This window comes from Cnephaeus nilssonii (assembly GCF_951640355.1).
Source record: "Cnephaeus nilssonii genome assembly, chromosome: 4".
NCBI classification, from domain to species: Eukaryota; Metazoa; Chordata; class Mammalia; order Chiroptera; family Vespertilionidae; genus Cnephaeus; species Cnephaeus nilssonii.
In genome coordinates this window covers 36,566,149-36,579,567 of record NC_137075.1, presented here as the reverse complement: position 1 = coordinate 36,579,567, position 13,419 = coordinate 36,566,149, and the positions used below count along the sequence as shown (strand labels likewise).

The window sequence follows — 13,419 nt, the reverse complement described above, 5'->3', positions numbered from 1 at the left end:
AAAAGACATTCCTTCTAATATCCTATTTGGTTATCCACTGGTATAAAGGCAAGGAAATACTTCACGTTTACCCTTTATTGACCAATCTCAGAATAATGATTGGTTCACTAAGATATTCCACTGGAAATCAATAAGGTTTTTTAAGTATCATTATGCACTCATAAATCTAAATATTGGAAACATGTTTCAAATCAAATGTTTTTTCTGTATCTATTAAGATATTTCTCCTCTAATCTGTTAATATACTGTTAACATATTGATTTTTAATAATAAACCAACCATGTCTTCTACTAGAAACTCAACCTGGTCAACAGGGACAATTTTTAAATATATTGCTTGATTCAGATGCAAATAATTTGTTTAGAATATTTATATCTGTGTTCATAAGTAAAACTGGACTATACTCTTCTCATATTGTCACTGTTAAGTTTTGGTATCAAGGTAAGGCATGCCTCAAACTGAGTTAGGAGTGTTTACTTGTTTTTCTATTCCTTGAGAGAAACGGTAGAAGAGTGGAATTATTTTTTCCTGGAATGTTTGGTAAAACGTTTAGGAGTGCTAAGGCCCACTGCTCATTTGCTTGCTTGCTTGCTTTCTAAAATTTTTTAAATTGAAAATTACACACACACACACACACACACACACACACACACACACACACAGTGAGAGAGACAGAGATCATAAATCATAAGCATACAGCTTGATTGTCTATCACAACAGCAGTTTCACCCTTTCATGTATCTCCTCAGCCTGACCCTGAGTTTTGCAAGAGCTCTGATGAGTCACTGGGAACAGTAGGTACCTTAAAAGAACTGCACCCTGTTGACAGAAAAAACATTTAGAAGGCCTGGAAAATGCTATGATAAATTTCATTCAGCGGACAGGCAAGGGAAATGAAGTTTTTCACCTACTAGGTCAAATTATCCTAAATAAGTTTTTATAGAGAGCTGGTAAGATTTCAATTCAAGCTACCAATGCCTTTTCTGAGTACTATAAGATAATTGGAAAATATAACAAAAAGTCATGTTTCATTTTTTTTGCAAACAATATGTATTTTTTAATAAACCAGTCTTTTTAAGGATTTTGAGGCTGTAGCTAAGACAAAGATACCGATGGGAAACAGAAGATGGTAGTTAGGCAGAGCATGAGAAAAAAGGAAATACAATCTGACCTAATGAACCTGGGAGAGAGAACCCGGGATAGCAAGCAGGATGAACTTACTTGAGAATCTGGCCAGAAGACTCTGGATAAATTCCCAGGTTTGTTTAAAACTGAATCCAATTGTGGGTTGTCAAATGTCTGGAGAAGTCTCTCTGAAACATTATTAGGGTTTTTGGCTAATACTGATTAAGAAAACCTTTCCTTTGCAACCACATACTATTTTTCCCCCCATACAATTAGTCTGCTATCTTTTACTGTAAGTGCCTAAGTGGAAACAAAATCCAGTTTAGTAACTCTGGAACAGTGCCAAGCCCCCTCCTGCACATTTCATTAGCTAAGTCCTCCCCTACCTCCACTCCCACCTGTTCCTGGTCAGATGATGAACTACTCTCAAACTTCTCCACCTGCCAGTCGTGTATCAGAAACAGGAACAATTTCATCATTTAGGGGGAAATATACTTTTCATGATATGACAAAATCTTTCGATGAAATCTTAACCATTCCTGATCCATATATAAAATTACTCTATAGAGAAGATTAATTTGGAACAGTTTAAATAAACTAATATAAGAAAAGGAATGGTGACAGCACCAATATCACGAGGCTATAACCTTGGTGATCAGATTTCTAGCTATGTTTAAGTCAAATCATTACTTAACAAATATCTAATTAGTGCCAAGGGTGCCATGTACTGTTCCAGCACATAAACTCATTCAAAGGAATGAGAAGACCAGGAACTTATGTCCTTAACCTTGAAAGAGAAGACAAGAAGTATTTCAGTTTCTTTTAGCTAATACTCTGAAACTTTAATAAGCAAACAAGTACTTTCCCTACTTCAAACATTTTGATAGCTTACATTTTTCACAGCTGCTTTGCACATATTCAAACAGCTAAAAGTTCAGCAACATACAAATCCAAATAAACCTCAAACTGCCCTGGCTGGGTGTCTCAGTTGGTGGGAGCACTATCCCATACACCAAAAGGTCGTGGATTTGATTCCCAGTCAGGGCACATACCTAGACTGTGGGTTCCATCCCTAGTCAGGGCCCAGTCTGAGAAGCAATTAATGGATTCTCTCTCACATCAATGTCTCTATCTCTGTCTCTCTCCCTTCATCTCTCTAAAACTCAATAAAAATATATCCTCAGGTGAAGGATTAAAAAAAAAAGCCTCATACCAAAAGATATACACACAAAAAAAATGGCTGTTAATATACTTAAAAGTACTTACTCATAATTAAAGAAGCACAAATACAAACTAGAGATGCCATTTTCACTGATTAGGTTAAGAAAAAAATTTTGTGGTTGATAATACCTACTTTTAAAAATATATATATATATATATATATATACATATATATATTGATTTCAGAGAAGAAGGGAGAGGGAGAGGGGGAGAGAGAGAAACATCAATAATGAGAATCATCGATCGACTGCCTCCTGCACATCCCCCACTGGGGATCGAGCCCGCAACCCGGGCATGTGCCCTTGACCGGAATCGAACCTGGGACCCTTCAGTCCACAGGTTGACGCTCTATCCACTGAGCCAAACCAGCTAGGGCGATAATACCTACACTTTTGATGACAGGGAGCTGAGTATGCCTCCATTCTCTTTATTGGTGGGAGTTTAAGTAAGTTGATGTATCTTTTTGAAAGTGTACATACCCTTTGAGTAAGGAATTCATCTGTTAGGAATTTATTCTACAAATATATCAACAAAAGGAATGCAAGGATACATGTACAAGATGTTCATGGCAACATAATTTGTAATAGTAAAACAGTTGGAAATAACAAATGCTCAAGAATAGGGAACTGGATGAGTAAAATTATAGCATAGGAATACAATAGAATACTATTCTGCCACAAAGAAATGAGGCAGATGTACTGGTATGAGATGTCCAAGATAAAATGCTAAGTGAACAAAAGGAAGTCACAGAACAGCCTGTATAATATAATTTCATTGACAGAAAAAGTAAAAAAAGATAGTCATATACAATATAAAAATTAAAATTTCTGAAGAATTCCCTAGAAAGTGTCACAGCAAGTATCTTGGGGGAGCAAGATAAGTCCAATTCTTACAGATTTTTTAACACCATAGACTAAGTTAAAATTACTTTTATTGAGGTATAATTGACAAGGAACATTACATTAGTTTCAGATATCCTGTAATATAAAAGGTTAATATGCAAATAGACCGAACAGCAGAACGACCGGTCGCTATGATGTGCACTGACACAAGGGGGCAAGACGCTCAATGCAGGAGCTGCCCCCTGGTGGTCAGTGCGCTCCCACAGGGGGAGTGCCGCTTAGCCAGAAGCCGGGCTCACGGCTGGTAGCACTAAGGAGCAGTGAGCTGAGTGGTAAAGAGCAGCAAGCAGGCAGGCAGTAAGGAGCGAGGGGTCCCGGACTGCGAGAGGGCACAGACCAGGCTGAGGGACTCCCTCCCCGCCAGTGCACGAATTTTGTGCATTGGGCCTCTAGTACAGCATAATCTGATATCTGTATTAAAATTACTTTTAGTACAGACTAAATAATCTGAGTCTTAGCAATCAATTGCAAAAGTAGTTACCTAAAACTTACCAAGTTGGAACTAGAAACAGCAGGAAAAAAAGTTGAGGAGTGAAAAGTAGAAAAGGAGGAGACAGAAAATAGAATTAGGGAAGGGAGTATGTCTGTTAGTATAAACAGGAAAAGGGTAACTTTAGAGAGTCAATCCCCACAGTAATACTATACCTAACAGCTGGCTGTGTTCCCCTGTGATGGAGTTCTGACTCGGCTCTGAAAAACAAACAATTGAAAAGAAAAGAAAAAAATGAATGACCAAAATAATTTCTTAAAAATCAGCAACAAAAGTTAAGCAAGAAAATAAGCAAAACAATTTTTAAGTGCTTAAGAAACATTAATGAAAGGATAACAAAAATATAATAAGCTATTATGAAAAATAATTGCATTACTTCCTTGAAAAGTTGAACAACAGAATTACCACATGACCCAGCAATTCCACTTTTAGGTATACATCCAAAAGAAATAAAAACAGGAACTCAAACAGATACTTGTGTGTCAATGTTTATAAGAGCATTATTCACAATAGCCAAAAGGTGGGAACAACCCAAGAGTCCTTCAAAAGATGGATAAACAAAACACGGTATATACTGACAACGGAATATTTTCAGACATAAAAATGAAGTTCGGATACATACTACAACATGATGAACCCTGAAAATATTATGCTAAGGGAAATAAGCTGGATGCAGAAGGACAAATACTATACTATTCTATTTGTATGAAATATCTGGAAAAGGCAAGTTTATATATAGACAAAGTAGATTAGAGGTTACCAGGGAAGAGGGGAATGGAGAAATGGGATGTTATTGCTTAATGAGTACAGAATTTCTGTTTGTGGTGATGAGAAATTTTAGAAATAGTGGTAGTGGTTGTACAACACTGTGAATTGTAATTAATGCCAATGAATTAAGCATCCCAGCATTTAAATGGTTAAAATGACACTTTGTTTCATATATATTTACTAAAATAAAAAGTAAATTTAAAAAACACACACACTAATAACAGCCTGGCTGGTATGGCTCAGTGGTTGAGCATCAACCCATGAACAGGAGGTCACAGTTTGATTCCCAATCAGGGCACATGCCTGGGTTGTGGGTTCGATCCCTAGTAGGTGCCATGCAGGAGACAGTTGATCAATGATTCTCTCTCATCATTGATGTTTCTATCTCTCCCTCGCCCTTTCTCTCTCTGAAATCAATAAAAACATATTAAAAAATAAACTTACACATGCCCAGCTGGAGTGGCTCATTTGGTTGGATGCTGTACGGGACACTGAAGGGTTATGGTTCGATTCCCAGTCAGGGCACATATGTGAGTTACAGGTTTGATCCCCAGGCAACTGACGGATGTTTCTCTCTCCCCACCCCTTCCTCTCTCTAAGCGTGTCCTCAGGTGAGGATTGAAAAAGCCTATCTAATAAAAGGGTAATTAAAATGCAAATTAACCATCACTCCGTCACAAAGATGGCAGCACCCATAGCCACAAGAGGCGGCGCCCAGTCCTCTCAGCCCTGCTCGAGTCCCCCAGTCCTGAGGGGGGTGGATGCTGAGAGTGGGCAGCGTGAGTGTTCTGCGCCCAGCCGCAGATGGGCCTCTGGGCAGCGGGCGTGGAGTGGCTAGGCCCTGCAGAGAGCTACTGGCGCACAGATTCATGCGCAGGGTTACTAGTTTTACAAAACAACAACAACAACAACACAAACTCGACAAAGCAATACTCGTTTTATAAAGCAGAAGGATGATTCAGGGCCAACAACATGAGTTACATTTTCTCCTTAATGACAACAGAACATATGGCACACATCCATAACAACTCAAAGTCAAGACATAAGTACAGCACGTATAACTATTAGCAGATACGGTCTGATTTAACTTTAAGGTAAAATGACAAAACTGGCTTTTATAAATATCTATTTCTTCAGCAACCTATCATAAAATTAATGGCTATAAGCCAAGTTCTTAAAGCAAGAGATATTGAGAATCACCATTTAACAACTAACCACTTAAGTATTTTAAAAGCTTGAAAAACATTAAGGGCTAAATATGGAAAAGACACAGCTCCATTTTCCTCAAAGATTAAGTCTCTTGTAATACACAGGATTACATCTGGCTTTCTCAAATGTGTCTAGGGAATAAAATTTTTGGAAGGAGAAAAGGTAGGGGGTAGCCTGTGAACAACAATGGGGAAAAAATTACATCTTTATTTCCACTAACCTCTAATTGAAGTTTAGTATTTTCTCCAAATATAGGCAACAAATTACATCAAAGTACCTATAATTTGTCAACAATAAATATCAGATATTTTCCTATCATATTTATAGTAGCTGCATATATTGCCATATATTTTTTAGAAGACTTTCCTTCTTAATTTAGTTTTGAAAAACAGAAATTCCAAATTTTTCTATTCTAACATATTTTTTGCAACATATTAGCAGGTGAATTCCCAGTTTTAATTTGAACTCATCTTACTTCCTAGCTAAATAAATAATATGGTTCATTAGCAAATTCTACTAAACATTCAAAGAATTAATACCAATTTTTCTCAAACTCTTTCAAAAAAGGGAAGCAGTCTTCCAAACTTATTTTACAAGACTAGTATTACTCTGATACCAAAACTAGTCAAGACACAACAAGAAAAATTAAAGGCTAATATCCCTGATGAACATAGATGCAATGATCCTAAAGAAAATTTTGGCAAAATTAATTCAACAATACATTTAAAAAATCAGATACCAAAATGAAATGGAATTTATCTCATCACAAGAAAAAAAAAGTCTGCAACTACATATGGTGACAAATGTTAACTAGACGTATGTGGTGAACATTTTACAGTACATACAAATATAAAATCATTGTTATACTCCTGAACTAAAATATTGTTGTATGTCGATTAGATTTCAATAAAAAAATAAAGATAAAAAAATTATATGAGCCCGCTGGCATGGCTCAGTGGTTGAGCACTGGTCAGGGTTTGATTCCCATTCAGGGCACATGCCGGGGTTGTGGGCTTGATCTCCAGTGTGGGGTGTGCAGGAGGCAGCCAATCAATGATTCGCTCTCATCATTGATGTTTATCTCTCTCCCTCCCCCTTCCTCTCTAAAAATCTATAAAAAAATCTATTTTTTAAAAATAGTTGTTCTTGCACATTAAGACACAGTAGAAATAACAGATCCATAGTAAGTTAACATATAATGGTAGGTCTCCCTCATCCTCTCCATGTCCCTTCTCTCTCTCTCGTAGGGGAAAATTTGGGCCCCATCATTATAGAGAAGCAGGTGTATAAATAGTATGGAAAGATTAGAGAAAGAAACATAGAATTTTAGAACCAGAAGAACTTTGATCATCATCTAGATCTACTCTAGTGATTCTAAAGGATAATTTGGAGAGGAGTTATCAGCAACTTCTATTTTTCTCTTTAAAACCATACCAAGATTCCTTCTCAAGATTCTGATTCCCACTTAATTAACAGGAATGTCTTTTTTTCTCAGGTGTTCTAGAACAGAACAAATTGAGAACCTCAGATTTTAGTATTTATAGTGGAGAAGACAAATGCCTGGGTTAATAAGCGGCCAAAGACACATCCCACCTCTGCCAAAAGAGAAAGATTACAGAAATAGTGTTGATGTCTTGAGAATCTATGTTCATGCTTCTCAATACCCTCCAATTCCAACTTTCTTGTTCTAAAACAAAGAACAATAGCCTAAAACAATTTATTAGGAATTGCCAGAAATGTATCTATGAATAAAAAATTGAAAAACATCCCAGAACTTTCAGGAAGAATATGTATGATTTTAGAGGTCAGAGGATTTTAGAGGTTAGAATATAAAGTGATTTTTCTTTTTAAAAAAATTCTTTTCTTCTGTACTGTATGATATACTGCCTTGCCTTCTGAGCTGGGCATAAATGATGTGTGTGCATTCTCTAGTCAAGCTGCTACTTTTCCTTTGAATACCCTGTATCATTTCCTGTAAATCCAACTTAGATTTTTATCTTTCAATTATAATTAAAGTAATGGGGGGGGGGTCTTTACTTATTTGGTAAGCTGAAGATTAACCCTTAAGAGCTGTAAATGCTTCATTAATATATGTAAAAGCTGAAACAAGGGCAAATCTAGGCATGCCTGTAAAAATCATAATTGGTAAATGGTTTATGCTGAAGGGCGTTTCTGAGTATGCAATCCAAATTGTGTAGTGCAATCAACATAACATTGCTCTGGGCATCTTTCTATTGTCCTATATCTGAACTCTCCCATTTAACATTTCTTCCTGCCTATGTCACTGGTGAAGGCACACCCAAGTTTGCCTAAGACTGGGAGTTGTCCCTAATATTACCAAAATGAAAGTATTTTAACCAAATTACTTCCTATAATAGGAACAATTTGCCAATAATATAACTGTTTCTACTCTTCAATGGTCTTAATAAATTAAGCTACTTCTGAGTCATAATATAACCAGTTAGTACTCAAAAGCCTGTGACATTCTACCAGTCAAACAGTAGTTCATATAAAAAATAGACACATAAACCTTTTCACAAATGCAATCACAAAAATAAACTGAAAATATTTCCTCTAAACAGTAATGGTATAGTCATTTTACAAACAGGTGCTTGCTCAATATATTTATCTTGGGTAAGTGGTAAAGAATGAAGATTTTGACACAGAAGCTCTCCCAGCGGAGACACTGCTGATCCTCACAGCCAACTGGCTTGGAGATCAACTCCCGCCAGTGATACCAACAATCCCAACCACTCTGAACTCCAGTTTCTGGGGACACGCGGGGAACCCAGACGCCTTCGGGACTCTCGGCCATCGGTCGGAGAGTGAGAGTGACTTTTCTGTTGGTGTGACGACACCCGATTTCAACCACTCTCATAAGGAACACATTCAAGAGGCAGACTCAGTGAGCACCAAAGCCCTACTGTGTCTCCAGCACAGCAATTCTTCCGTTACAGACACAGCAGGCCCTCACAACCAATAGGACCGGAGGTCAATTCCTCCCAGTGTACCAACAGCAATCAGGGCTTTTTACTACACCAAGACTTTCCACTCAGCCCACAAAGGGGAGTACCAAGAGCGACCACCTAGGGTGATTTGAGAAGCTGAGCTACCGGCCCCTATAGGTCACTGACCACACAAGCCACTCCATCAACACAGGGAGGCAGCCAAAATATGGAGACATCAAAGTATGTTACAAGTAGGAGAGATAGATGAAAGCAAACTAATGGACGACACAGTGTTCAGAACCATATTTATAAGGTTACTCAAGAATCTTCTAAAAACCGCTGAGAAACTTGAAGAGACCTTCAAGGACCTAAATGAGAATACCAAAAAAATGGAAAAGGACCAGTCAGAAATTATGCATACACTGTCTGAAATAAAGAATATACAGAGTAGACCACCGCACCCAAAGAGTCAAACCAAAGATCTGGAATATTCGGAAGAAAAAAACACCCAACCAGAGAGGCGGAAAGAAAGAAGAATCCAAAAGTGTGAGGATAGCATAAGGAGCCTCCGGGATGGCTTTAAGCGTACCAATATCCGAATTTTTGGGGTGCCAGAAGAGAGAGAGCAAGATACTGAAAACCTATTTGAAGAAATAATGACAGAAAACTTCCCCCACCTGGTGAAAGAAATAGACTTACAAGTTCAGGAAGCACACAGAACCCCAAACAAGAGGAATCCAAAGAGGACCACACCAAGACACATCATAATTAAAATGCCAAGGGCAAAAGACAAAGAGAGAATCTTACAAGCAGCAAGAGAAAAACAGTTAGTTACCTACAAGGGAGCACCCATACGACTGTCAGCTGATTTCTCAACAGAAACTATGCAGGCCAGAAGGGAGTGGCAAGAAATATTCAAAGTGATGAATAGCAAGAACCTACAACCAAGACTACTCTACCCAGCAAAGTTATCATTCAGAATTGAAGGGCAGATAAAGAGCTTCACAGATAAGAAAAAGCTAAAGGAGTTCATCACCACCAAACCAGTATTATATGAAATGCTGAAAGGTATTCTTTAAAAAGAGGAAAAAGAAGAAAAAAGTAAAGATAAAAATTATGAACAACAAATACATATCTATCAACAAGTGATTCTAAAAATCAAGTGAATTAAAAATCTGAGGAACAGAATAAACTGGTGAACATAATAGAATCAGAGGCATAGAATGGGAATGGATTGATAATTCTCAGGGGGAAAGGGGTGTCTGGGTGGGGCGTATGGGAAGAGACTGGACAAAAATCATACACCTATGGATAAGGACAATGGGGGGGAGGGAACCGGGTGATGGGGAGATAAGGGGGAAAAAAGGAGAAACAATTGTAATAATCTGAACAATAAAGATTTATTTAGATTAAAAAAAATAAAATAAATCCAAAGCCCTTGAACACTTAAAAAAAAAAAAAGAATGAAGATTTTATTCAGTTTCTTGCCATGTGCCTTGGAAAACAGAGAGAAAAATGATTGTGGGTGGTACTCACTTGCAAAACTGCCTCTGTAAATAGTTTTGCTGAAAAGCTTTATTATTTTCCCTAGTTTGCCCACAGCAATAGTCTTTTTCCCCCAGAATTTCCTTTGATAATCACTTCATCTACCATTCTTGGTAGAGAAAATGAAGCAAATAAAGTCTACTATATTATGCATCTAAAACTCAGTGTGGCCCAGCTGGTGTTGTTCAGTGGTTGAGAGTAAACTTATGAACCAGGAGGTCATGCTTCAATTCCAGGTCAGGGCATATGCCCAGGTTGTGGTCTTGATCCCCAGTAGGGGGCATGCAGGAGGCAGCCGATCAATGATTCTTTATCATCATTGGTATTTCTATCTCTCTTCCCTCTCCCTCTCCTTCCTCTCTGAAATCAATAAAAATATTTTTTAATAAATAAATAAAAGTGTGTTTGTCTTCATTCAAGATAAAATCAGTAACTTCATTAAATAACAATCAATAGTGAATGAACCAACTAGAAATTAAGCATACACTGACTAAAATAAAAAATAATATACAGAGATCCAACAACAGACTAGAGGATCGCAAGAATCAAGTCAAAGATTTGAAATACAAAGAAGCAAAAAACACCCATCGGAAAAGCAAAAAGCAAAAAGAATCCAAAAATGTGAAGATAGTGTAAGGAGCCTCTGGGACAACTTCAAGCGTACCAACATTCAAATTATGGGGGTGCCAGAAGAAGAGAGAGAGAAAGATATTGAAAACCTATTTGAAGAAATAATGACAGAAAACTCTCCCCACCTGGTGAAAGAAATAGACTTACAAGTCCAGGAAGCGCAGAGAACCCCAAACAAAAGGAATCCAAAGAGGACCACACCAAGACACATCATAATTAAAATGCCAAGAGCAAAAGACAAAGAGAGAATATTAAAAGCAGCAAGAGAAAAACAGTTAGTTACCTACAAGGGAGCACCCATATGATTGTCAGCTGATTTCTCAACAGAAACTATGCAGGCCAGACGGGAATGGCAAGAAATATTCAAAGTGATGAATAGCAAGAACCTACAACCAAGATTACTCTACCCAGCAAAGCTATCAAAGAGCTTCACAGATAAGAAAAAACTAAAGGAGTTCATCACCGCCAAACCAGTATTATATGAAATGCTGAAAGGTATTCTTTAAAAGGAGGAAGAAGAAGAAAAAGGTAAAGATAAAAATTATGAATAACAAATACATACCTATCAACAAGTGAATTTAAAAATCAAGTGAATAAGAAAATCTGATGAACAGAATAAACTGGTGAATATAATAGAATCAGGGGCATAGAAAGGGAGTGCACTGACAATTCTCAAGGAGAAAGGGGTGTGGGGGTTACGGGAAGAGACTGGACAAAAATCATACACCTATGGATGAGGACAGTGGGGGCGGGGGGTAAGGGCAGAGGGTGGGGTGGGAACTGGATGGAGGGGAGCTATGGGGGGAAAAAAGAGGAACAATTGTAATAATCTGAACAATAAAAATTTATTTTTAAAAAATAGTGAATAAAGACTGTTGTCTAATTGTTTAGGAAATGTAGACATGATCACATGCATATACATCAGGACGATGAGCTTATTATGCTGCTGTCTATATTATCTAGATATACTATAAAAGTATTTCAGGATACCAAATACCCCAATCACCAGTTTAACATATTTCTAATTTTCTGGACTCTGACTTTTAAAATACCAAAGAAGCATCAACCATCATAAGAAAACATCTGACTCTGATTTAGGCAAAGATGATTAAAGATTGAATCAAAGACAATTACTTCAACATTCACACTTATTAGCTTCTGCCTCTCTATATGGGTTGACCCTCATTTTAGTGAGAAACCTAAGAGGGAAATAAGTTGAAATGAGGTAAAATCTGAAAAGCCTATCCTCTTCATACAGATTTTGAACTTATTGCAATTAAACTAGGTAGACCTGGAAAAATTTACATGTGATTGTGTTTAAATAAATAGATGGGTGAAAAACATCAGGCAATTTTAGGTAAAGTAAAATTAAACAGTGAGATGGAAATGTAAAGCAAGACGGAAAAAGTTAATAAAACTTATTTTCTAGTCTTACCCCATAAAGGAAAATTGAAAGATACTTGAGTTTTTAACATACAAAGAATATAATTTTTTTATTTCCTTTTCTTTTAGAGCCAGAGGGGGGAAAATATTTTAGAATGTAATAGAAGTAATCCAGTTATCTGCAGATTCTTAATATTTCCTGCAACTTTTGTGATATCGTACTATGTTAGTATAGTTTTGGTAATATTATTATACTTAAAATCCTTTTATCCTTGAAATATTAATGTTTATTGCATGTAACACTATTTCATTTGAGATAGTTTTTCTTGAATAATTGGTGTTTATTGCATATAACATTATTATATTTAAAATCGTTTTTCTTGAGATATTAATGTTTATTGCATGTAACATATTTAAGATCGTTTTTCTTGAAATATTAAAAAAGAAAAGGACTAGAAGACATATATTACTGTATGTCAACTGTAATTGAAAAATAAAAATGATTTAAATTCAAAAAATAAAAACAAAATAAAAGATGGAGCTGCTGGCTGGAGAATGAACTGTGGAGGATGCAAGAATAGAAGCAGGGAACTAATTAGGAGTCTACTGCAGGAATCTTGGGATGGTATGATAATGAATGTAGTGAAGATGGTAAAAGTTGTGAGGGTGATATCTTCTGGAAGGAGAGCTCATGAGTTAATCTGCAAACTTAATGTCCATGTTACTTTAAAATTTGTAGTTCTTTTCCTTCATTTATTCAATATTATTTAGTATCTTCCACATGTGAAACACTATTCTAAAATAACAAAAGCACTACCATCAAAGAGCTTACATGTTTGTGGAGAAGACACAAACAATAAACAAACAACGAACTACATTATATGTGAAGAGTGATAATAAACAAACAAAAAAGCAGAGGAAGAGATGAGAGAATTAGTGGAGGGTGGTCTCTGTGCTGGTTTTGAAACCGAGTTTAAAAACATCTCTCAGCCCTCACCGGTTTGGCTCAGTGGATAGAGCATTGGCCTGTGGACTGAAGGGGTCCGGGTTCGATTCCAGTCAAGGGCAGATGCCCGGGTCGTGGGCTCGATCCCCAGTGTGGGGCATGCAGGAGGCAGCCGATCAATGATTCTCTCACATCACTGACGTTTCTAACTCTATCTCTCCCTCTCCCTTCTTCTCTGAAATCAATAAAAAT

The 13,419-nt window shown here is 36.9% G+C and overlaps 1 protein-coding gene across 4 annotated transcripts in view; it reads right to left on the bottom strand.

Annotated features, from left to right (window-relative positions):
* The window catches only part of SLC12A6 (solute carrier family 12 member 6), a 103,157-nt gene that overhangs the window by 47,669 nt on the left and 42,069 nt on the right, over positions 1-13,419 (bottom strand). For all 4 annotated transcript variants that reach the window (XM_079768274.1, XM_079768275.1, XM_079768276.1 and 1 more), the window contains exon 2: positions 3,894-3,938. In XM_079768274.1, the coding sequence (XP_079624400.1) occupies positions 3,894-3,938 (45 nt within the window). The remainder of the gene's footprint in view (positions 1-3,893; positions 3,939-13,419) is intronic.